Source organism: Marmota monax, unplaced genomic scaffold (assembly GCF_021218885.2).
Source record: "Marmota monax isolate L192 unplaced genomic scaffold, Marmota_monax_Labrador192_F-V1.1 WCK01_AAM20220418_F8-fsc00017, whole genome shotgun sequence".
Taxonomy (NCBI): domain Eukaryota; kingdom Metazoa; phylum Chordata; class Mammalia; order Rodentia; family Sciuridae; genus Marmota; species Marmota monax.
In genome coordinates this window covers 14,534,140-14,559,455 of record NW_026695241.1, presented here as the reverse complement: position 1 = coordinate 14,559,455, position 25,316 = coordinate 14,534,140, and the positions used below count along the sequence as shown (strand labels likewise).

Sequence of the window (25,316 nt, the reverse complement as noted above, 5' to 3'; positions counted from 1 at the left end):
CTCTCCATTAGATTCCCACTGCTTTGAGAAGATAATCCAATGTCTTTGTCACCAAGATCTATAGGTCTTGCTTTCTAATCTTTTCCTACTTCTTCTTTGATATGACCCCAAAAGCACAAACAACAAAAACAAAATAAATAAATAAACAAATGGTTCATCTCAAACTAAAAAGCTTCTGCATGGCACAAGACACAATAGGGAGACGGCCCACAGACTGGGAGGAAATTTTTGCAAACCATATATCTGATAAGGGGATAATATTAAAAATACAGGGCTGGGGATGTGGCTCAAGCGGTAGCGCGCTTGCCTGGCATGCGTGCGGCCCGGGTTCGATCCTCAGCACCACATACAAACAAAGATGTTGTGTCCGCCGAAAACTAAAAATAAATAAATAAATAAATATTAAAATTAAAAAAAAAATACATATGAATAAACCACACAACCTAATAACAGGAAAACAACACAATAAGAAAATGGGCAAAGAACCTAAGTAACATTTCTCAACAGAAGACAAACAAATGGCCAACAGATACATTTAAAAATGTTCTTCATCAAATCAAAGGGAGATCAGTAGAGTGAAGGTTCAGGAGAAGGGAGAGGGCAAGGGAAAGAGGAAATACTGGGGAATGATATTGGTAATTATATTGCTATGTTATGTGTATGTATGATGAGTATGTGACAATCAATCCCATCATTATGTACAAGTATAATGTACCAATAATATGGGAAAAAAATGCTCTTCATCACTGATCTCCAGGGAAATGCACATTAAAACCACAATGAGATATTATTTTAGACCTGTTAAAATAGCTATTATCAATGAGCTGGGGTTGTGGCTCAGTGGCAGAGCACTTGCCTAGCATGTATGAGGCACTGGGTTCGATCCTCAGCACCACATGTAAATTAAAAAATAAAAATTTACATCAACAGCTAAAAAAAATTTAAAAATAGCTATTATCAAATGAGATGAAAGGTAAGTGTTGGCAAGGGTGTGGAGAAAAGGGAACCCCTGTGCATTGTTGGTAGGATTATAAATTAATAAAGCAATTATGAAAAACAGTATGGTGGTAGCTCAGAAAACTAAAAATAGAATTGCCATTTTATGATCCAGTAATAAGGAATGGAAACCAGGGTGCTGAAGAGATATCTGCAGCCTGAGTGCTGTGCAGCATTGTTCACAACAGATAAGAGTAGGGAAGCAATCTGTGTGCACATCATTGGATGAACAGATAAAGAAAATGTGGTACACATACACAATAGAATCCTACTCAATTTGAAAAGAATGATTTTCAAGACTATAGATGAAACTGGAGGATATTATGTTTAAGTGAAATAAGCCAGATGCACAAAGACAAATGCTGCACCTTCTCACATATGTATGGAATCTAAATATCCAAACTCATAACTAAAGAGTAACATAATGGCTTCCAGAGGCTGGGGGAGGGAAAGAGGTGGCAACGGGGAGGTGTTGATCAGAGAGTACAAAGATTCCATTAGAGAGGAAAACCAAGGTTTAGAGGCTATTGCACAGAATGGTAACTTTAGTAAAGAATAATGCATTGTATATTTCAAAATTGTTAGAGAGAAGATGTTTTCACAACAACAACAAAAAAATGGGTATGTGAAATGATGAATTAAGCCTGACTTAACCAGTCCAGTATATCACAAGACATTGTATCTCATAAATATATAAAATTATTATTTGTCAACTATGAATGCAATTTTAAATGTTAAAAACAAATCAAAATAAGTACAATTTTTAAAGTCCTTAGGATACTGTAATATCTTTTTAAATATAAGAAAGAGAAATTTGTACTGATTTCACAGCTTGGTGTCAGGTAATGTTTTGGACACTTGAAGAACAACAATGAACAAATTAGAAAAGCATCTTTTTTACCCAAAGGACTTCGTAGCTACAATTTACCCTAGAACATACTTACCAAGAATTTAGCAAAATCTGACTCTTCCTCATACTTTCTCAAGTATTCCTTCCCCAGAAAAGACTTCCCTAACCACGTTTTCCTTATCCACTCTCCTGGTCACTATGTATTACATCATCCATCTTTGATCTCAATTGCACTTATCATTTTCCAATATTGCCTTGCTCATTAATCAATCAATCAATTAATTTAACTTAAATTTTTTTCTTACTGATCATCCGTCTTTCTGAATGAGGATATACATGTACACTTCATGAGAGCAGGAGCTTAGTCTACTATGCACCCCACTGTATCCCTGGCGCCCATAATGATGCCTAGCATACTGTAGACACTCAGTAAATCATATACACTGAATTAGTGAATGAGTGAATGGATGAATGGATAAAACTGCCTCTACTTTTTTAAAAAACATTTTTTTGTAGTCATGTATGGACAGCATGCCTTTATCTTATTTGTTAATTTGTATGTGGTGCTGAGGATTGAACCCAGTGCCTCACATGTGCTAGGCAAGCACTCTGCCACTGAACTACAGCCCTAGCCCCTGCCCCTATTTTTGCTTTTGAATTCAATCTCCCTCCATCACAAGGTCCTTGTTGAGTTATCAATAATCATGCGTCTTCTACCACATTTGGGTATAGTTTGGGTATGTGGGTCAATATGAACCTACACTCTTTTGGATACAATAATTAATACAAAGGATTGGGCACAGGGTCCAAGCCAGACCAGTTGGTGCCCTTCTCCAAATATTTCAAAATTAGACACCTTAAGACAGGAAGTGTTCATGGTTCACAAGCTTTAAGGATATATATATATATATATATATATATATATATATATATATATAACCATTACTGTTCACCACCTTCTTTTTTTTAATTATTTTTAGTTGTCAATGGACCTTTATTTTATTTATATGTGGTGCTGAGACTCGAACCCAGTGCCTCTCACATGCTGGGCAAGTGCTCTACCACTGATCTACAACCCCAGCCCTCACCATCTTCTTTTAAGATAGAAAGAGGTTGTCAAGGGTAGACAAGAATGAGATAAATTTAAATGAAGCCACACTAAGAGCTAGAGTTATAGAGAGTATCTTCATAACATCCATTGGGCACCTGCTTCCATTTTGCTTGAAGCCTAGCATCCCATCTCTGTAGGTCACTGCATTTCTATTTTTGCTAGAGCCAAGTTGAGCTGGATTTCTGTACCATGTAACTGAAAGTCTAGACTGAGTCGATGCTTAACACAGATCACTTCCAAACATCTGCTCCTTTTCCAAATGAAAGAATAAAGCATTGTAACACCAAGCAACAGTTAAGGCATTTGGCTCTCCACCCTGGAGTGCTGTTTGAAAATTGAACTTGAGAGAGGGCTGCTGTTAAGTCCATTCCTGCATTTGAGATCATCTGAATGCTGCTTGAAAATTCCCACCCACATCCCCTTCCTCTCACCATTCAGTAAGCAGCAAGGTTTACTTCATTCAATAGAGTGATTTTTCTCTCCCACCCCAGAATGCTTTGCAAAAGATCCTTTGCTCTAGGTTTGGTCACTAATAGTACTGGTGATAGCTAGGGTCCTTCCTTTTCCTCCAACTCTGCTCCTCTTTCCCAAAGACCAGAGTCCAAATGAGAGGTAAACCGAAATCTTATGTCTGAACCCAGAGCTGTGTCTGATTTATTATTACACTTCTCTATGAAAAGAGAAAAAGCAATGACATCAGTGGGGTTCACTGTGCCTTGGTGGTTGCAAAGCCTTTCCTGCCCAGACCAGAGACTAGGTAATTCACCCTGGGTACTTTAAAACTCATCAGAAAACCCAAGACAAAAGGCAGCATAACACTGCAAAAATGAGACTATTGAGGCAAGGCCCTCTACTCTGTGTATTGAACAGAACACTGCTCTATTCTGTGACCTGGCTTCTCAATTTGATTCTCTCTGTTCTTGAATATGCTCCATAATCTGTTGGGATCTGCTCCTTTTCTTTAAACCTCCTACTTTGAGAAAGGATTCTTCCTCCACCAAGTTCTCAGCTTCTCCCTAGCTATTCCCTTAAATCAAGGTTTCGTCAGAAACAAAAGATCTTACCCACACATAGTGAAGCCATTATTTTTAATGAACTTCATTTTTTGTTGCCAAGATCTAGGGGCAAGAAATACTAAAATGGAGGATCTTCTCATTTTTTTTCCAGTTCTCTGGACCAAGTAATAAAAAGACAAGACAAAAAACAAACAAACAAAAATAGCCTCTGGCATGTTACTAGGGAGGGAAGGTATGCACTGCTTGCTGGATATGCTTTGCACAGAACCCAATATATGTACAGTATGTAATATTAATACTACTAATGATTAGCTATGCCAGATTAAATGCCCCCTAAAAGATATGTTTTTGTCCTAGAACTGGTAAGTGTGACCTTATTTGGAAAAAGGGTCTTTGTAGATGTAATTAAATGAAGGATCTCAAGTGAGATTATTCTGGATTGCCCAGGTGAGCCCAAAATTCAATGACAAGCATCTTTTTATTTTTTTAATTTGGTACCAGGGATTGAACTCAGGGGTACTCAACCACTGAGCCATACCCTCAGCCCTATTGTGTATATTAATTCAGAGACAGCATCTTGCTGAATTGCCTAGCACCTTCCTTTGCCAAGGCTGGCTTTGAACTCACAATTCTCCTGCTCCAGCCTCCCTAGCTGCTGGGATTACAGGCATGCGCCACCACGCTGGGCTGACATGCATCTTAATAGGAGGTGAGAGGTAGATACATAGAAGAAATGGCCATGTGAAGACAAGGAAGAGACTGGAGTTAGGAAGAGGCAGCCCAGGAGCTTCTGGGCCACTGGAAGAGGCAAGGATTTTTCTCCCTATAGCCTCTGGAGGGAACATGGCCCTGCTGACGCCTTGACTTTGAACTACTTTCCAGGACTGGGGGAGAATAAATTTTTGTTGTTTTAAGCTATCAAGTTTGAATGGAAAGCAAATTAATATAGAGCCTATTTCATGCCTACTGTGCTTACATCCATGTTTGCTGCTTCTCATTCTTTCTCTCCCCTTTTCACAGCAAAACATCCTCACAAGGGAGGTGTTGCTGTTCCCATTAAATCAAAAGCCCTGCCCACAGTCTGCTGAGGAAAGGGTGAAGATGAATTCAAATTCAGTCCTGATTCTGAAATCCACACTGTTCCCATCATGCCCCTATTTCTGTATTTAATAGTCTATTTTCAAGTCACTGTAGTATCTGATCCCAACGCTAGTTTCTAGCATATTTGACATCCAAAGGATTTCATTTTTTAATGTTCCCTGTTCCCTTATGAGACATAATTATTTTCAGAAATAATCATAATTAGATGAATGTATTCTGTGCAAGGATTAAAATTCACATTTACCACACAAAAATAATTACACTTTACAGTTTGCATGGTTTCACTTGTTTCTTATAGAAACACAAATAAAAACTCCTAGTGGTCACATAGAAGAATGTAAATCTTACTCAATTCTCTTTCCTTACAACCTTATGGTGGTTGTGCCTTTTTTAGTGGGTGGGAGTGGTAGCAGGGTTTGAACTCAGAAGCACTCTGACCACCAAGCCACATCCCCAACCCTACTTCATATTTTAATGGAGACAGGGTCTCACTGAGTTGTACAGTGCCTTGCTGTGGATGGCTTTGAACTTGTGATCTTCCTGCCTCAGCCTCCCAAACTGCTGGGATTAGAGGCGTGTGCCACCATGCCTGACTCCAACTCTTCCTTTCTAATCTACTGTTTAAAATACAGAAATATACACTGTATGTTCAAAGTATGACCTGAGCCCCAAGTAAGTGGAATCCCACAGGAATTTACTCTAGAAACAAATACATGCAGCTATGCCCCTCATGTTGGGGTCTGACTGAGTATAACAGGGAGTTGTCCAAATTAAATCCACACTGAATACAATGTTTTTTTAAAAAGATGTGCTTGCTTGTCTTTTTTTATTGTGGTAAAAACATAACATAAAATTTATCATCTTAACTGATATTAAGTGTACAGTTCCACAGTGCTAAGTATATTCACATGGTTGTGCAACTGATCTCCAGAACTTTTTCATTTTGCAAAACTGAAAATCTGCATCCAGCAAACATTTCTCCATTTCCTCCTTTTCCTCACCCCTCATAACCACCAATCTATTTTCTAGTTCTAAGAATTCAGTGCTATAGCTACTTCATTTAAGTAGTACTATTTATCTTTTTGTGATAGGTTTCCTTCATTTATGTAAAATACTTTTAAAAGTGTAATTCAGATGAAGCTTACAAATATATTATTAAAACTCAACATTAATCTATTAAGCACTACTGAATTGTACATATACTAATGGTTAAGATGATAAATTTATATGTATGTACTATCTTAAAAAAGAAAAAATTGGGGCTGGTAGAGTGCTCAACTCGCACGTGCAAGGCCCTAGGTTCGATCCTCAGCAACACATAAAAATGAATAAAGGTGGGGCTGGGGATGTGGCTCAAGCCGTAGCACGCTCGCCTGGCATGCGTGCGGCCCGGGTTCGATCCTCAGCACCACATACAAACAAAGATGTTGTGTCTGCCGAAAACTAAAAAATAAATATTAAAAATTCTCTCTCTCTCTCTCCCTCTCTCACTCTATCTTTAAAAAAAATGAATAAAGGTATTGTGTCCAACTAAAAAAGAAATATTTTTAAAAAAGAAAAATTATTGTAAAATACCCTCAACACTTGTTAGATAAATTTTTTTTCTTGTTGGGGAGAAGTGTTTTATCATGGACAATAGCTTAGGATTGCTGCCACTTGGTAATAATAAAAAGCACACCAAATTTAATCAACATTATTATTGTGTTTACATTCTCTTCCAACACTTCATCTCCTTATAGCCTATATCCAGGACAAACTGGTCCTCTTCTAAAATCACTACTGCTACAAAATATGACAGGGAGGACAGCATTCGACAGCTTTACCTGGAACCAGTCCAGGCAACCTGATCTACCATGTTCATATATTTAAGTTAAAAAATTAAAATGGGTTTTTAAAAAATAACTGTCTTAGTTATTTTTAAATAACTTAGTTCGGGCTGCTAGAAAAGAAAAATCTGAGGGACTTATCAAGAGTAAACATTTATTTCTCAGTGTCTGGTAAGAACAAGTTCTTTGCTCCATCTTCACATGATTGGGCTAGCTAGCTGTCTGTGGTCTCTTTTATAAGGGCACCAATCTAATCTTTGTAAAGAGGTTTCATGATCAAATCACCTCCCAAATGGCCCACTTTCTAATATTAATACTTTGGGAGCTGGGATTTCAACATGAATTTAGGGGACATTAAACAGATCATAATAACTATAAAACATTTGCCTCTGGGTTTCCTATATCCCTGCTGCACCCTATAAGAAAGATTCAGAAACCAGGATCACTTTGATTACATTAGGAAGCTCTCTTGGAGAAAAACACTTAAGAGAACTAATGTGAGCTGAGTGCAGACAACTCTCCTTTGGGCAAATAAAAATATTTTCTTTTTTTCTCTTGTAAGCATACTCTTTTCCTTTAACTCATTTAAGTATTAAGGAGAGGAAAACCCATAACTAACCACTTTGTTGATTCCCAAGTCAGCAGAACAACTCTCCAGAGTGACTGTGACCCCAGTGGTGTTTATCTCCCTGTCTTTTCAGAGTTGGGAATGCAGTGAAAAGTGCAAAAGGGTTCTCAAAGTACCTCCACTGATCAGAAACCAAGACCAGGCTGCTGGCAGACCATGATCGCTTATCAACAGGTTTAACTCATATGGAAACCATTTGCTCCTGAAAACTGAGGTGGTGGATAAACCTATTTCATCTAAACTATGCCAGAGATGAAGCATCTTGACCTCACTCTGCCCACCTGCCCACACTTCTTGCAATGTGATCTTAGGCAAATGATGTGGCTTCCATAAAGTGTTAGTCAACTCATCTATAAAATGAAGATGAAAAATGATGATCCTCAGGGCTATTGTGAGAATTTAAAGAGCTGGCAAAATATTTGGCACTGAAGAAATATTTATTCCTAGCCCATGTAACTTTTCCTTGGCAAAAACAGTTTTTCAAAACATGTCTTTCTGGTCCACTGAAAGCTGTGTCTATAAAATCTTTTGGTCAATTTCAAGCAAGGAAATAGAAGATGCCATCAAAAGCCTACCAACCAAGAAAAGCCCAGGACCAGATGGATTCACAGCTGAGTTCTACAAGACCTACAAAGAATTAATACCAACACTTCTCAATTTATTCCATGAAATAGGAAAGGAAGGAACCCTTCCAAACTCATTCTACAAAGCTCATATCATGCTGATATCAAAACCAGGCAGAGAAACACATCAAGGAAAAAATTTCAGACCAATATCCCAGGTGAACATTGATGCAAAAATTCTCAATAAAATTCTGGTAAATCTTATACAAAAACATTTTAAAAAAACTGTGCACCATGATCAAGTGGTTCATTCCAGGGATGCAAGGTTGGTTCAACATATAAAAATCAATGTATATAATTCATTACCTCAATTGACTTAAAGATTAGAATCATATGATTATATCGTTTGATGCAGAGAAAGCATTTGACAAAATACAGCACCCTTTCTGTTCAAAACACTAGAAAACTAGGGATAGTAAGAATATACCTCAACATTGTAAAAGCTATCTATGCTAAACCCAAGGCTAACATCATTCTAAATGGAGAAAAATTGGAAGCACTCCCTCTAAAAACTGGACAAGACTGGAATACCCCCTTTCGCCACTTCTATTCAACATAGTCCCTGAAACTCTAGCCAGAGCAATTAGACAGATGAAAGAAATTAAAGGGATACAAATAGGAAAAGAAGAACTCAAACTGTCATTATTTGCTGATATCATGATTGTATACTTAGAGGATCCAAAAAACTCCACCAGAAAACTTCTAGAATGAATTAACGAATTCAGCAAAGTAGCAGGATATAAAATCAATAACCATAAATCAAATGCATTTCTATATATAAGTGATGAATCCTCTGAAAGAGAAATTAGGAAAAGTACCCCATTCACAATAGCCTCAGAAAATAAAATACTTGGGAATCAACTTAACAAAAGAGGTGAAAGGTCTCTCCAATGAAAACTACAGAACAGAAAACTAAAGAAAGAAAGACCTTAGAAGATGGAAAGATTGCCCATGTTCTTGGATAGACAAAATTAATATTATCAAAATAGCCACATTACCCAAAACGCTATACAGATTCAATATGATTCCAATTAAAATCCCAGTATCATTCCTTATAGAAACAGAAAAGGCAATCATGAAATTCATTTGGAAAAATAAGATACCCAGAATAGCCAAAGCAATTCTTAGCAAGAAGAGTGAAGCACGAGGCACCACAATACCAGACCTTAAACTATACTACAAAGCTACAGTAACAAAAATGGCATGGTATCGGCACCAAAATAGACATGTAGACCAATGGTACAGAAGACACAGAGACAAACCCACATAGATAGTTATCTCATATTAGACAAAGACGCAGAACACATCTCATATTAGACAAAGATGCAAAAAACATACACTGGAGAAAAGATAGCCTCTTCAACAAATGGTGCTGGGAGAACTGGAAACCCATATGCAGCAAAATGAAATTAAACCTCTATCTCTCACCATGCACAAAACTCAACTCAAAGTGGATCAAGGACCTAAGAATTAGTCCAGAGACCTTGCACCTAATGTAGGAAAAAATAGGCCCAAATCTTCATCACGTGGGATTAGGCCCCGGTTTCCTTAACAAGATCCCTAAAACATGAGAAATAAAGAGAAATGAAAAGTTGTGTGGCTATGTGTACAAATGAATCAAAATGCATTCTGCTGTCATACATACTTAATTAAAATAAATTATCTTAATTTAAAAAAACTTAATTTAAAAAATCTTTTGGTAAACTTCTTTCATTTTTAATGCCCTCCCTGTTTGAGAACAGAACTCACACAACAGCCCCTTGGTTGTGGATGGTGGAATTCTATAGGGGACTTATAAGAACGTGAAAATGACATTAAGTACACATCACACAGGCACAGACTCCTTATATAGACTACATGCCACTTGGGGACAAGGCATGGAGGCCCAATATATGTTCACACCAAGGAAGGAAAGGATATTTTGAAGAGAGACTGATGGCTCTCAAACCTGTACTAGGTCAAGTTCAGGGAGACATCAATGACTGAAACCTGTGTTCCTTCATCTTCTACAAATGGGCCTTTATTAGCCTTATCTAGGCAAGACTCTTTTCTTGGTCAATAGACACCATCCATGCTAGGGATGAGGGATCTTGAATTGACTCTGCCAATCCTCCTAATTGGGTACTCCATCAAGACTATACTGGGGGGGCTGAGGTTGTGGCTCAGTGGCAGAGTGCTTGCCTTCCACATGTGAGGCACTAGGTTCGATCCTTAGCATCACATAACAAATAAATGCATTCTGTCCATCTACAACTACAAAAATAAAAATAAGACTATACTAGATTTGAATCTGTTATCTCATCACAGTGCACATAGCAAATACTCAAATATTTGTGAATAAATGATGCAACAACACATAATAGACTTAGATATAACAAAGTTATGTTCAAGGATAATTTTCCATCATAATTGTGTTATGGACATTTTAAATAGTACTGTTTTATTTATCTGGTAAAGATTTTAAATGGGATAATGAATATCCAAGGGGAAAAGGGGACTTGGAAAGCTCTCAGCAAGGGAGATGATCATTCTTAAAACATGCCTTATCACTTCCAGATTTATTTGTCCCAATTTACCAACAAATGTGGAAATGTTTACATACTATGGATGTTTAACCTTGCTGTTAAGCGACACTGCTTTGTGTGACTAATAAAATTTTCATACTAGCTCAATATTAATGGTGGCTCATTGCCAAATAAACAGAGATATATCAAGTTTCTTGGATGCAAACAACAGAACCAGACTGGTTATTTTAGAAAGAAAAGGAATCAATTGGGTTATTTGCACATCAAAAGGCTGATAAACTAGGCTGAGGCAGGAGTCCAGTAAAGAGGAGTAAACCCATTCATAGTCTTGCCTAGCAAAATCTGCTTATTAAGGCTGCCACTGCCACCCTTGTTCAGTCACTATCATACCACCAGAGATTACATAGGACGACCTGTGACAGGTTCTGCAACTTTGTTTCAGCCTCTCAAGATTCAAAGTCCTGAGTGTAAGCATCATACTGACCATTTGAGATTTTGATCCCATTGTGGATGCAGAGATAGTTGACTCCTTGGGGTACTGAGTGTTCTCTACGCTGCTTGGCATAAAGCAAAATAGGAAGGGTATTTTGCTATTATGTCAAAAGAAACCAAATATCCTTCGTGCAATCTGTTGAAAGTAAATAGTTCTGTCTCTTAAAACCCAATTGGACTTCCTTGGTTTTCCTGCCCCTATGTATCCTATTTAGCACTGCTACTCTACCCATGGAATCCTTGGTGTAGAAGTTCCATGCCTGACAATTCTCAACGAAGTGAACTGGGCAGACCTACTGATGCAGGGAAAATTAATTTTTAAAATATAGTTCTACCTTAGTTACACCTTTAGGAAAATTCAATCTATTTTAGACATAATTCAGGACATATCTTCAGGTTAAAAATAATTTTATTTTTTTAGTTATTCGACACAGTATCTTTTTCATTTTTATGTAGTGCCGAGGATCGAAGCCAGTGCTTCTTCACATGTTCAAGGCAAGCGCTCTGTCACTGAGCCACACAATCCAGTTTTTTTTAAATTGGTTAAAAATACTTTTAATTAAAAAAAAGTATAAAGGTTCCCATTGTTACATTATTCCTCTTCTGCACCCATCACTCACTTTTCTTCCAACACTGTTTGCTGTGGCCAGACGCACTGCTCCATCAAATCACTTAATCAGATCACAGATTATCTGTTGCTATTCTGACCATTTAAGAAAGTTTTAGCTCTTAAGTCAAATATTTAAAATTATTCAAATTACAAAACTAAGGAAATAGTCGACAAATGCTCTTGTATCAAGCACCATTATAAGATCTTTATATGTATATTTTAATCCTTAAAATCATATTGTCATTTCACATAGAGAAACTGAAACCAAAAAGATTCAGATTATCAATGTAGGATGCTTGAATTAAACCGCAAAATACAAGACTTGCTGGCAATAAATAAAATCTTTATTATGATTTTAGTAGTTAAAATTTGCTCGTTTCCTAGATAAAGTAGTCTGTAACAGGATAAAAAAATTACAAAAAGGCAAGCTCTTTCTTAATGATTCATTTGAATTAGCTATAAAATGAAAATACCTGCTAATTATTTAATACCATCTAAAATAACACAAAATATATTCAATATGTAATACAAACCTCAATAATCCAATTTTCCTAATAAGCAATATTTACAAACTCTGAACTAAGAGAAAAAGATTTAGTTAGACAAAGAAATAAGAGAATAGTGACTTTAAATAATTTTATCCTAGGTAATCTATGCTTTGGAGTAGAAAATACTCATTTAATACAATGTTAATTATATTAAAATTACACTTCGTTGGTGTGAAGTGAGCCCAACCTAAATTCCTGTGTGCCTGGAAAATACAACTTTTAAAAAGCCATTATCAAGAATTGGTAATAGTTTAATAATTCAGACTGACATCCAAACCAACTTATCTTAAAGGTGCAGAATTTAATGACACCCTTATCTTCATTAACAAGGTAAAGCACTTTCCTTTCTAAACTGTATTAATCTTATTCAATAATTTATGTAATAATGTCATAGGCTAGTAAGCAAAGCAAGGAACATTACTTTTTTAAATAACATCTTTAATTAAAGTTTTGCAAAGGTAAAATATTAAACTTAAAATAGGTCTTAGTACATGAAAATACTAAGTTCTCTAATTGTATTCCAAGATGGGTCTTTAAAACATAATATCCCATTTATCACAGAAGAGCAACCTTGATCTGCAATTGTACAGAATGAATTTTACAAACATAATAAATATATTTACGCCCTTACACATAACAGTATGTACAACAGCAGTTGACAATAGTAGCTCAGAACAGCAAAAAGATTAGTTCCTCCCCCCCAAGTTGTAGCCCTGTGTATACTGGACTGATTTAAGGAAATCTGACTAAAGGAGAGAGTAGTTAGTAACACAATATAATTCTCTAAAAGAGAAGGAAAAAAGTTTGTTCCTCAAAATAAACAAAAATAGTTTGATCTGTTCTTCTTAAATCACAGAAAAATAATGATAGACTAAGGCAGGATTCAAAAGGGAAGTGTATAAACCTCAAGAGTAATTTAGCATAATAGATGATTAAAATGCAAAATTAACAAACCCATGAGGAAACATATAAAACAACTACTTTTTAACCAGAAATTCAAAATTTGCTATAGCTGATTCAGACAGGTAGGTGGGAGACAGACATTATGAAATGAAAATATACAAAGACATATCAATAAAATATTACATTGCACAAAAGCTCAAAAAAGCTCAAAATGAAATAATCTGAAAATATAGGAATTTTCTCAAGTGAAAGAAAATACTAAAGTTATAAAGGGAACTCCCAAGAAGGAATTATGCCTGTTTTCCTATACAAGGAATATTTTCCCTCTAATAATAGTGAAATTATTGCTATGATAATAAAAAATTACTCTTAGAGGGAGACCATTCTTTTTAATCCCTTCATAAGAGCCAGGAAAAAAATCCTTGACTTTCACTATAGCAAAAGACAACCTTTATACAAAAGCTATTATATTTTTATGATATTTTCTAAAACCAGAATCTATTTTGCTGGTCAAGAACATATTTTAATCACTAGACACAATGCTCAAATCTTATTGTAATCATACAACATCAGTGGCTTTGATTTTTAAAAAGCCAACAGTGCAAATTATGATGACATTTAATTAACATAAATGTGAACATCTCAAAAAATATAAAAGCTTAATATAAAGATCCCCCTCATATAACATTTTAATCTAGAATCGAATTGCACATTGAAGAGTTGTTTTAGCCACATGCAGCGCTCTACAGAAATTAAATGTGCTATCAGGCATTCAAGTGACCAGATCATACAAATGACCATCCAACAAGACTTGTATGCCAAAAGGCATATACTTCCACACTTCAGTAATTTTCTGTAAATTTTCCATAGCACTTTTGTTTTTTGAGTAAAAGGTGCCATCATCACCATCTGTGCAAATCTAAACAAATTCTCTTCTGAATAAGCAATGGTTATTACGAAGTCTGAATGATTTTTCCCCTTTGGATACAGATGCTTTCATTTAAAAACTCTGAAAGTGGGAATCCCTTGCCTTTTCAAAGGAATGACATTTTAATGGAACCTAATGAAATGATTTGTTAAATATGTTAAAAGCATGATTAAAAATTCAAAGCAAGTGACATTCATATAGCAAAAGCCACTATAATAAAAAATAAAGCAAGCTATTTGATTAAAAAGAAACACGATGCAATAATACATAAGAGCACAATTTGGTATCAGTGTTGTTTGGACCAGCTTTCAGAATTTTCACAGGTAGAAGAAAAGCATTTGCCAAGTATATCATAATTCATATGCAATATACAGGTGCAAATACGACTGGTTATTTCCTGCTTCAAAATAACTCCAGTGAGTCATTCTGAAAGCAGTGGTTGTTCATGTTTGCAAATATAATTATAAAAATAGGCCAGTATACAATGCTACGATGAATATTTGTCTACAAAGAGGGCCCAAGACATGAGCTGAACATCATACAGTAATCAAAGTTTCAGTAGTATAAGAACTACTAGATAAGTCAAAGAGTTTTACTTAAGCAACACTGCAGCACTGCTAAACTTTTATAGGTAGTTCAGGTCATTGACTTCTTCATTGAGTAAACATAAGCCTCCTAATAACTATACTGAAAAGGACACTGAACAGGACTTCTGTGATTTTACTCCCTCCCTTCTAGTCTTACTTATAATTAAAAATAAAATAAAAAACCTGTGTGTGCTTTGAGAGTAGTGGGGTAAACAAATTTCCCCTCAAAAAAAGCTAAATTAATAGTCAAAATAAAATCTCTATTACCAGTTATGGCATCTAAATAAAACCTAACTACTAGAATGCCAGACATCACCATTTATACCAAAATTCAGAACAAAAGTTAAAAGAGACCAAGTTGGAAGTGGGGTGAGAAGTAGGCAAAAAAAAAAGTTGATTAACCTTTTGAGAAATGTAAAGATATGTTTTTTTAAAAAAAAAAATAAACACTATAATAGCTCACAGTTTTCTCCTTTGTAAAGTACTTTAAAGTGTTTTATCTGTTAGTTCTGGAAACACATAAAGGCAAATGAAGGGAAGACAACAATGGAAGACAAAAAAAAAATCAATATACCAGTAACTTATTAAACATGTGAATTTTGTTAAGAAAAACCATGAAAAGTTGAATTAATTATTAGAACACAAAAGTGAAGGTGAATGTTCCTACAGGTCTCCCAGGCAGCTGATTCACACAGATGGCAGTGCCATATTGTTCTTTAGAGCCCCTTAGAGAAATACAGAGCTATGCATTCTTAAATACATATTAAAGTTCTATTATTTTTAATATACAAGTCAAATTTCTATGTTTTCTTTCCAATGTGCAAACTGGAGCCCAAGTCTATATTATCAATGGCCCTTCTAGGCCACCCAATGCAAGAGAGGTAAATATGTACTTATTAGTTGCCCACCTCCCTCAACCCCCCAAAACTTCCCCTCAAATTACAAAGTTACTTTTAAAAAATTTGTTCAAATAAAATAATAGGTTTTTAAATTCTTTACTAGTAAACACAAGAAACTTTTATAATTACTAAAATGTTTAATAAAAATCCAGGTCCTCACCACCTGCCCTTTATGCTTCAATCAATATACAGAATGTTATCTGAATGTTTACCTTAAAGACTAAATGCATATATAAGCACACACTTCAGCCAAACAAGAAAAATCTTCATATATCCATGTATATACAATTTTAGCTAGATGGTACCTTTGTGAAATAAAAATGTGTTCCTGAGGAGCCAATTTGGAATTTCTTTTTAAAGGGTTACAGTTTTTCTGTAAGGAAATTGAAGTTGTCATTTTTATTCCACACAATTCAGATAAGACCCAAGTCTTTAAATTTCATTTAATAAGTATGAAAACCTAATTAAAATAAATATCCATTCCTGGGTCAATTTTGTCTCCAAACTGTGATTACTGATTACTTCCTTATATCTTAGATGTTTCATAAAGCAGGGAAGGAAGAGTTATATATTACCAAGGGAAAATACAAGTAAAAATATTTAAGACCTATTATGAGAATTTTAAATTGTTTTCTTATACAAATGAATTAAAATTCAACACCATAATTCTTACCCTTTTGTAAAAAGCTCACACGCAATTTTTACCAAATATAACCACATACAATAAGCAGTTTCAGTTCAATCTATCAAAAGGGAAGTTTCTTCAGTTCATTCCAACAAGAATCTTCTGATTGAGCCCAAGTTGGAGGAAGGAATAGAGACAAAGCTTTACATGCTAATTACCGGTGGCAAGTTCCTGTATTTAAAATTGACAATTATGGTTTTCCTACACAAAACCCCAACCCCCCCACCCCAACAACCCCAGGTGCCATGGCTTGCCAGTTAGAAGTAGTGTCTATGTTGTCAAGGTCTATCTTTGTTCCAGTAGCTTTGCTTCTACTGCACTTTTCTGACATGCAGAAATGAAGTTTTGGTTGGTGTTTGTCCCAAGTTTCAAACTGTTCACTTTAAATTTTTTTAAAGTTTCTTTTATTTATAAAAGAAAGAAGCAACTCTTCACCATTCAGCATCTCCAATGGCTTTGGAAAATATATAATCTCTTCCATTAAGATTCATAATACCATCCTTGAGATGAAATTTCCATTTGTTTTTACTTCTGTGTATCTAAACAAAAACAAAATTAAATGAATGTAAGAGATACAATCAAAAAATAGAAAAATAAAGAAAAAGCCTATTCACAAAAAAAAAAAAAACCCCAAATGTTCTATTGTAATTTGGTTTCTTGTTTAATTTGACCCCTCCCCACAAAAAACACAACCCACAACACAGTAGGTGGTTTTAGAAATACTAATTTATCTGTAATATATTATCTTATAGTTCATACTACCGTGTTCACTAGTTAATAATTATTTTTAAACATACAATTATAGTTTCAACTTCTTTTATAAAAACGAAACTTCTTAGTGTTCTTAAGATTTAATATGGAATAATAATAATGCAGAAGTGCTTACCAGGGACAGATATTTTCTGAGATCCCAAGCCTAAACTTCATGGACTAACCTCCCGGTGCAAATACTCTCTATGGCATATTCTTGGGAAATGGTTATTCAGTGTCTGCTTATATGTTATCAGAAGTAGGGAGCAAATATTTCCAAATTAAATCATTATTTTCTGGGACAGATCTCTCCAAAGGTTTTTGTATTTTATCCCTTATTGAAATTAGCTTCCTAGTTCTGCTTTTTGAGACTTTTTAAAAACAAGCTTTTATAGGATTGAAAATCACTCATGCTCCTCCTCTAGAATCACCTCTTCTTACTAAAACAGCATAACAGATGGGCACAGTGGCACACTCCTATAATCCCAGCAACACGGGAAACTGAGGCCAAAGGATTCCAAGTTTGGGCCAGCCTTAGCAAATTAGTAAGACACTGTCTTCAAATAAAAAATAAAAAGGTCTACAGATATTCAATAGTAAAGCACCCCTGGGTGCAATCTCCAGTACAAAAACAAAACAACACAATAAAGTTAAAAGAGCAAACAGATCAGAGACTCTTGCATTAAAATGGTTGCTTATAGCTCTAATCTAAACAATATAAACATTAAATCTAACATATTATAGCGGATGACCTGAATGTCTGATAGACATGAGATTTAACATATCCAAAGCTGAACTCTCTTTCTTACCTCCTAAACCTGCTCTACATGCAGCTGAGTTGATGGCTTTATCATCCTTTTTTTCCAGTTACTCATCAATTTGAGTCACTTTATTATAGGAAATCCTGTTGACTTTTCAAATCATCATCATTCAAGATCCACTAATCCCCACCAACTTTAATACTACCAGCATAGTTTCAGTCACCATTATCTTTTACTTGGATTATTATAGTATCTCCCTAAATAGTCTCCTTAGTTTAACCCTTCTTTCCTCCCTATACTCTATCCTCAAAAAGAAGGCAGAGTAATTCTTTTAAAATTAAATCAGATTATACCCTTTGAAACCTTCTAATATCTTCTTCGTATACTTAGAAGAAGAGCCTATAACCCATACAATCTGTCTTCTCTATTTTTATGGCTTCCCCACCTGAGTCTCCCCACACTGGCATCCCCCTGCTGCTCCTGACACTCAAGTAGGCTCTGCCACAAACAATGACAGGGTAATTCCCTTCAACTCTTTTACTCAAATGTCATCTTCTCCAAGGGTCTACTTACTATGACTACTGTATTTAAAACTGAAACTTGCCCCCCCATCCCTTCTCTGAATTTTTCTGTAGCAAATATCAGCTTCTAATGCACTACATTAATTTATTTATTATGTTTTAGCATCTGTCTACCTCTACTATAGCAAGTTTCCCAATGACAAAGAATTTTTGTTCATTAGTGTATCTCAAGCTCCTAGGAATAGTACCCTGTGATACCATACCATATGCACTCAATAAGAATTTGTTGAATGAAAAGACCTGTCTCCCCATCCGATTCTCTATAAGTACACTAATTATCTGTAAAATGGGTTTACAAATTTATTTCCAGCATGAACTGAGAGATTGCAACCTAAGAGATTATATACAAGTGGTGAAAAGCCAGAAAATAAAAATTTCACAGATCAAGGACACACAGCATTTTGCTGAATAGCAACTAGTAAAACAATAATGTAGAAAAGTTTCATAGGTCAAATAGTAGTCCATACACTCAGAACTGAAATCACATTAGTTAATAAATAGTAAATATTTTTTGAACAAAAGTACAAAGTTTAAAAAGCAATTCATTTATTGGTCTTAGTGCTTCATAAAGAAATATCCCAAATGCCAAGAGAAAAGTCACTTAAATTTCCTAAAGTAAAGGTAAAATAAAGTAAAATTATGTATAAGCAAGACTGAAGCCTCTACCCTGTGGCATTTTCACCAAATGCTAAAACAGTCCTATCTAGTCACACTTGAGAACTCTGTCACATTATCAGCATTTTATACTAACAGTCCAATTTGACTGGCAATATAAACCTTATTCCTTCTATGATATCTTGTACAAGTAACTCATTGCTGAAATTTTAAAATTTAGGCATCCAAATTAAAACTCCTAAAATTCAAGTAGGCGCAAATAAAATTCAATGTCATTTTAACCAATCACAAAATACACCTACCATTTACTATTGGTTAAAACATCAAATCCCCACTCCTTCAATACAATTCTTAAAATCAGACCTCTGAAAATGTTAACTGTTAATCATTTGCCACATTATTTAAAGCCACTTTCAATTTCTTAGTTTAAAACATTAATGTATCTGGAAGCAAAACAAACCAATTTTAACACTGAAAATATGTGTACTGATCAAAGAACACAACCATTCTCTTATAATTGAAAAATAGTTTGCAGTATATTCTTCTGAAAGCAGGCTAAGGTAAAGGTTCTCTCTCTTTTGCCTAATAAATATTACATCTTATTATCATGAAATTATTTTGGGTAATTTGGTTGCAAGCAGTTCCCTTGAGACTTCCTGACAATAAAGCTTATTGGTATCTGCTATTTAATCTCATACTGCTTACATGTGCTTAAGTGGAAAATTAAATGTTATTGTATTCATGGTATAGGATATTAAGAACACTCACCTAGAAAACATAATGTACAAAAGCATATGCTATGAAACTCTCAATAACCTCAGTGACTTTATTCTATAAACATCACTGGACTGACTTTATCTTTTTATTAGGAAAAAAGACCTAATATCTTGGCATTCTTCCTATAGACCTGTTGGCAATAAGCATAGCTAAATTTCAATAAAATTTCCTTCATACATAAAGCAAACTTCATCAGGGCACAAGTTTTGCAAGTTCACGACTATAGCTCCAGTGCCCAAAAAAACATCTGGGACTTTAAGGTACTCAATAAATCAATAGTTGCAAACAAAAATTCAATTGCTTCTGTTAAGAGTTTTCAGCATTTGGTAAAGACCTCTATAAAACAAAATTATAAATCCCATGTAATATGTGGATGCATTTTAAATTCAATAATGGAAGAAAAAACAAATTTTATTCCAATTTAAATGTCTTGATTATTAAAAATCTTAACACTACCAGTAACTATAAAAAAGTACTTTGAAAGAGCACCCAATTTAAGAATTAAGAACACAAAGAGTCAATAGCTAATTCTCACAGAACTTGGTTTAAAAATTCCTTAATATTACCAAGGCATAGCAAGCCTAAATAAAATTTTTAAAAAGATTTTCAGCAAAACTTATCTAATTATGCTATCCTGTTTATTATCTGAGTCATCTTCTTTTAAAAATATTTTTTAGTTATATTTGGACAATATCTTTATTTTATTTATTTATTTTTATGTGTACTAAGGATCAAATCCAGCACCTCGTATGTGCTAGGTGAGCGCTCTATCACTGAGCCACAACCCCAGCCCCTGAGTCATCTTAAAGGAAAAAAAAAAAAAAAAGTTAGAGATTCAATTAACTCCTTTTAGTTTTGAGGTACTCAATGCTAATGAAAAACTAGATTATCACATTAAGTTAGTCAATGTTGCTAAAGAAAAAAATGGTCTTAATAGAAAAAAGATCATGCCTCTCCTCCCTTTCATTATTTTTTCAAAGCTAAAAAATTTGTTCTCTTATTCTTGCTTATAAAGAACAAAAAAGGGGGGCTGGGGTTGTGGTTCAGTGGCAGAGAGCTTGCCTCTCACATGTGAGGCACTGGGTTTGATCCTCAGCACCACATAAAAATAAATAAACAAAATAAAGATATTCTGTTCATGTATAACTAAAAAAATATTTTAAAAAAAGAATGAGAGAGGTACTAATCAGCAGTCCCAACATTCCCATGAGGCAGAAAAGATGGTCTTGAAAAGCAATTAAAAATGTCAGTGTTATGAAGATGAATCTTTACCTTATCGTATTGGCATACAACAACATTTTCTGTGTCAAAGAGTTCCTGTCCTTCCTCATCACTCACATCATCTTCACTATTGAGGGGTTCCTATAAATAAAAAGAGAATTTATAAATACATCCCATGTATTACTATAAAAGGCCCCTCTGATATTCAATGAAAAGAAATATGACTTCGATGTTTCAAGAATCAAATGCCAAATACGTATTTATATACACCATGAACGTAGTATTGTTAATCCAATGTTATTTAAGAGCCTCTCAACACTACTGAAAATTTAGCAAGAAATTAAATACAATTAAAACAGTTAAACTACACTACTTACAAATCTGAAGAGACATTCAACTTTATTTCCTTTATTCTTAAAAGAACAGCATGAGAAGGCAATTCTCCATAACTTTTAAAAAAAATATTTATTTTTTTAGTTGTATTTGGACGATACCCTTATTTTATTTATTTAATTATTTTTACGTGGTGCTGAGGATCCAAACCACAGGGCCTTGCACATTCGAGGTGAACACTCTACAGCTGAGCCACAACCCTAGCCCTCCATAATAACTTTTTTAAATGCCTAGAAATGAACCTAAGAAAATATGCGGGTTTAATGAGATAACGGTACTACATACCAGCAAAGTGAAAATTGTTGAAATTGGAGGAGGAAAGGAGAATAATTTAATAGGCTATCAGTCTGAGTTGGAACTTTACATTAAGAACCAGGACACTGAATACAAACCAGCACTGTCTACCATTATAATGGTTATGGTGGAGGCATGAAGTATAATAAAGATTCTTTTGGGTTTTGTTTTTTTTTTTCAAGATGGGTTGGGAAACCTCAGTACCAAAGAGAATAAAGGACCAAAATAAAACATAACTAGAACTTAAAATGACCAACTACATTATATTTCACCTCAACTGTGTCAGAGATGAAAGATATGGTGCAAATTTCTAATAAATGGAGAAATAGACAAAATAATCAACAGGTTGTCAGACCTACTCATACAAAGCTATATTTGGATGTATTTCTAATTTAAAATAGGCATCATCAATATAAAATGAAAAAAAAATTTAGGTAAATTTCACATAATAAATTATTTTAACCATTCAAAGTGCACGAACAGCACCATTCAGGTGAACTAACAGCATTCATAAAATTAGCCATCACAACTACATACTTCCACAACACCTCATCACCCTTACCCATTAAGTAGTCAGAGTTGTACTCTATTCCCTTCTGTCCTCTGGCAATAACCAATCTGCTTTCTGACTTTATACATTTGCCTATTCTGGACATTTCAATGAAATTATATAGTGTATGTGTGCGTGTGTGTATATATACATGCACACACACGCACACATACAAATATATATAAATAAATGGAATTATATAATATGTGGCCTTTTGTGTCTGGCTTCTTTTACTTGGTATTTTTTCAAGGTACATCCACGTGGTCTCAGTATTGTATTTCTTTTTCTGGATAAATTCTATTCAACTTTCTGAATACACATTTTATTCGACCATTCACTGGTGAAAGACATTTGAGTTGTTTATGCTGTTTGGGATATCATGGATAGTGCTCCTATGAACATTCATGTAAAAGTTTTTGTTTGAATGCCCTTTAATACTCTTCCGCATATACTTTAGAGTCAAACTGCTATGACATATGGTTAATTCTATGCTTAACTTTCTGAGGAATCACCAAACTATTTTCCATGGAAACTACATGATCTTATATTCCTACCAGCAACACAGAAAGCTTCCAATTTCTGCACATCTTCATTGACATTTATTTACTTTCCTTTTAGATTATAACCATCCTGTATGTGCAAAAATGTGATTTGCATTTATCTAATGACTAATGATGTTGAGCATCTTTTACATGTGCTCATGGGCTATTTATATATCATAATGGAGAAATGTCTGTTTAAACAACTTTGCCATTTTTTAATTGGGTTGTCTTTTGTTGTTGAACTAAGAGTTCTTTGTATATTGAATATTAGACGCTTATCAGTTATATGATTTTGCAAATATTTTCTTCCTTTTGGCAAACTGCCTTTTTTCCTTCTTGATATTGTCCTTTGCTATGCAAGATTTTAATCTCCAAAAATCCAAAATTTTGTCTTTAATCACTTTTACTTTTAGTGTCATGTCTAAGAAGCCATTATTACCAAATCTAAGGTTATGAAGATTTATCCCTATGTTTTTTACTGACAGTTTTATAATTTTAGCCCTTAGAGGGGTGGGAGGGGAAGGGAAGGGGCAGGGGGTTAGCAATGCTGGTGGAATGTGATGGACACCATTAACCAAAGTAAATGTATGAAGAAATGAATAGGTATGAACATACTTTATATACAAACAGAGATATGAAAAATTCTGTTCATATGTGTAATAAGAATAGTGATGCATTCCGCTGTCATGTATTTAAAAAATAAAATCAATATAAAAAATAATTTTAGCCCTTAGATTTAGGTCTGTGGTCCATTTTGAGTTAATTTCTGTATAAGATATGAGGCAGGGGGCAAACTGTTTGTAGTCAGCTGTCCCAGCTTCATTTATTGTAAAGACTATTTGTCCCTTTACCAAACAGCACTTTGTTCATGTAATCTAATAGCATAAATATCAATATTCCACTAATAAAAGACAACTAAAAAGTGTACAGACCCAAAAAGTTTGAAAGAGAAAGAACAAAAAAGTTGTATAAGGTAAATTCTAATCAAATCTGAAGCTGGTTTGACTATTAATATCACACAGACTTTAGCATAAAATAAATAAAAATCACTAGTGATAAGGATGCTATGTAATTATTCAATTCACTGGGAAAATATAATTTTAAGCTTATATGTACCTATTTTTAGGCTCAAAATATAATAAGTGACAGAACAACAAGGGAGAAATAAATCCCTTATCATAGTAGAAGAGCAGAACATATTTCATTCAGTAAATCAATGATGGATCAAACATACAATAAATACTAATGAGGATACAGAATATCTGAACAAACCTAGTGACAATCTAAATCTAATAGACATACAGAAAACACAGTTGCAAATAACTGCAACAAATATACATACTCTTTTCAAATACATGGCATACTTAAAAACTGACCACAAACAAGTCCCAACATATCTAAGGATTCATAAATCACACAGACCATGTTCTCTACAAAAGTTAAATCAGAATAGAAACTTATGAAGTAGGAAAAAAAATTTAGAAAAAATAAAGCTAAAAGCCAAATTCTTTGAAAACACTAATGAAATCCACACACTCTGACAAGATTGAATAAGAAAAAAGAGAGAGAAGGAATAAATATATTAGCAGTAAGAAAAAAATGACTACAAATGATTCTGGTATTACAAAGATAATACGGTTAATTTTATTCTTGTCAATTTGGAAATTCATATAAATATATAGAAAATCCTAAAAAAATAGAATTTATCAAGATTGTCTAAAAAGAAACAGAATACTTGATCAAAACTAAGGAGACTGGGCTGGGGCTGTAGCTCAGTGGAAGAGCTCTTGCCTAGCACATGTGAGGCGTTGGGTTCAAGCCTCACCACCACATAAAAATAAATAAATAAAATAAAGGCATTCTGTCCACCTACCACTACAAAAAAATTTTTTAAAAAAATTAAAAAAAAAAAAAAAGAAAAACCAAAGAAGATAATAGGTCCACACATCTTTAGCAGCATGTTTTAAGAAATATTCACAGAAGAATTAGATACAGTCTTAAAGAAAAAAAATATTCAAAGTTGAATATTAAAAAAACTTTCAAGATTTATTTAATGAGACTACCAACCACTAACCTGAAGACCTGGTGAGAAGAATATGAGAATGGAGAATCACAGTTATCATGAATACACATGCAGAAGTCCTGAACAAAGTCAATTCAACAATTCAAATAAAAAGGGTAATATTTAATGATCAAGTTTTGCTATCCCAGGAATCCAATAATGGTTTGCAAACAAACCAATTAATGAAAATCATTAATAACGAAAGACTAAGGGAGAGAAGTTATATGATTAACAGCTTCTGAAAACATTTAACAAAATACAACATTCATAGTCTTAAAAAACAAAGATAAGCAAAGTTCTTAATTTAGAAAGGAAGATCCTTAATCTGATACAGGGTATCCAAAAAACAAAACAAAATATACTTACTAGTGAATCATAAGAAAGATTATTTTTAAATTTAAGAACATGACAAGAGTGGGCTGGGGTTGTGGCTCAGCAGTAG

General features: G+C 34.2%; 1 protein-coding gene across 2 annotated transcripts in view; it reads right to left on the bottom strand.

Moving 5' to 3' along the window:
* Nucleotides 1-12,743: 12,743 nt before the first annotated feature.
* Gtf2a1 (general transcription factor IIA subunit 1) overlaps nucleotides 12,744-25,316 on the bottom strand; it is a 37,875-nt gene continuing 25,302 nt past the window's right edge. For both annotated transcript variants that reach the window (XM_058577690.1, XM_046440730.2), the window contains exons 8-9: nucleotides 21,085-21,174; nucleotides 12,744-16,867 (exon numbers count right to left, since the gene is read on the bottom strand). In XM_058577690.1, the coding sequence (XP_058433673.1) occupies nucleotides 16,760-16,867; nucleotides 21,085-21,174 (198 nt within the window). In that variant the 3' untranslated portion in view covers nucleotides 12,744-16,759. The remainder of the gene's footprint in view (nucleotides 16,868-21,084; nucleotides 21,175-25,316) is intronic.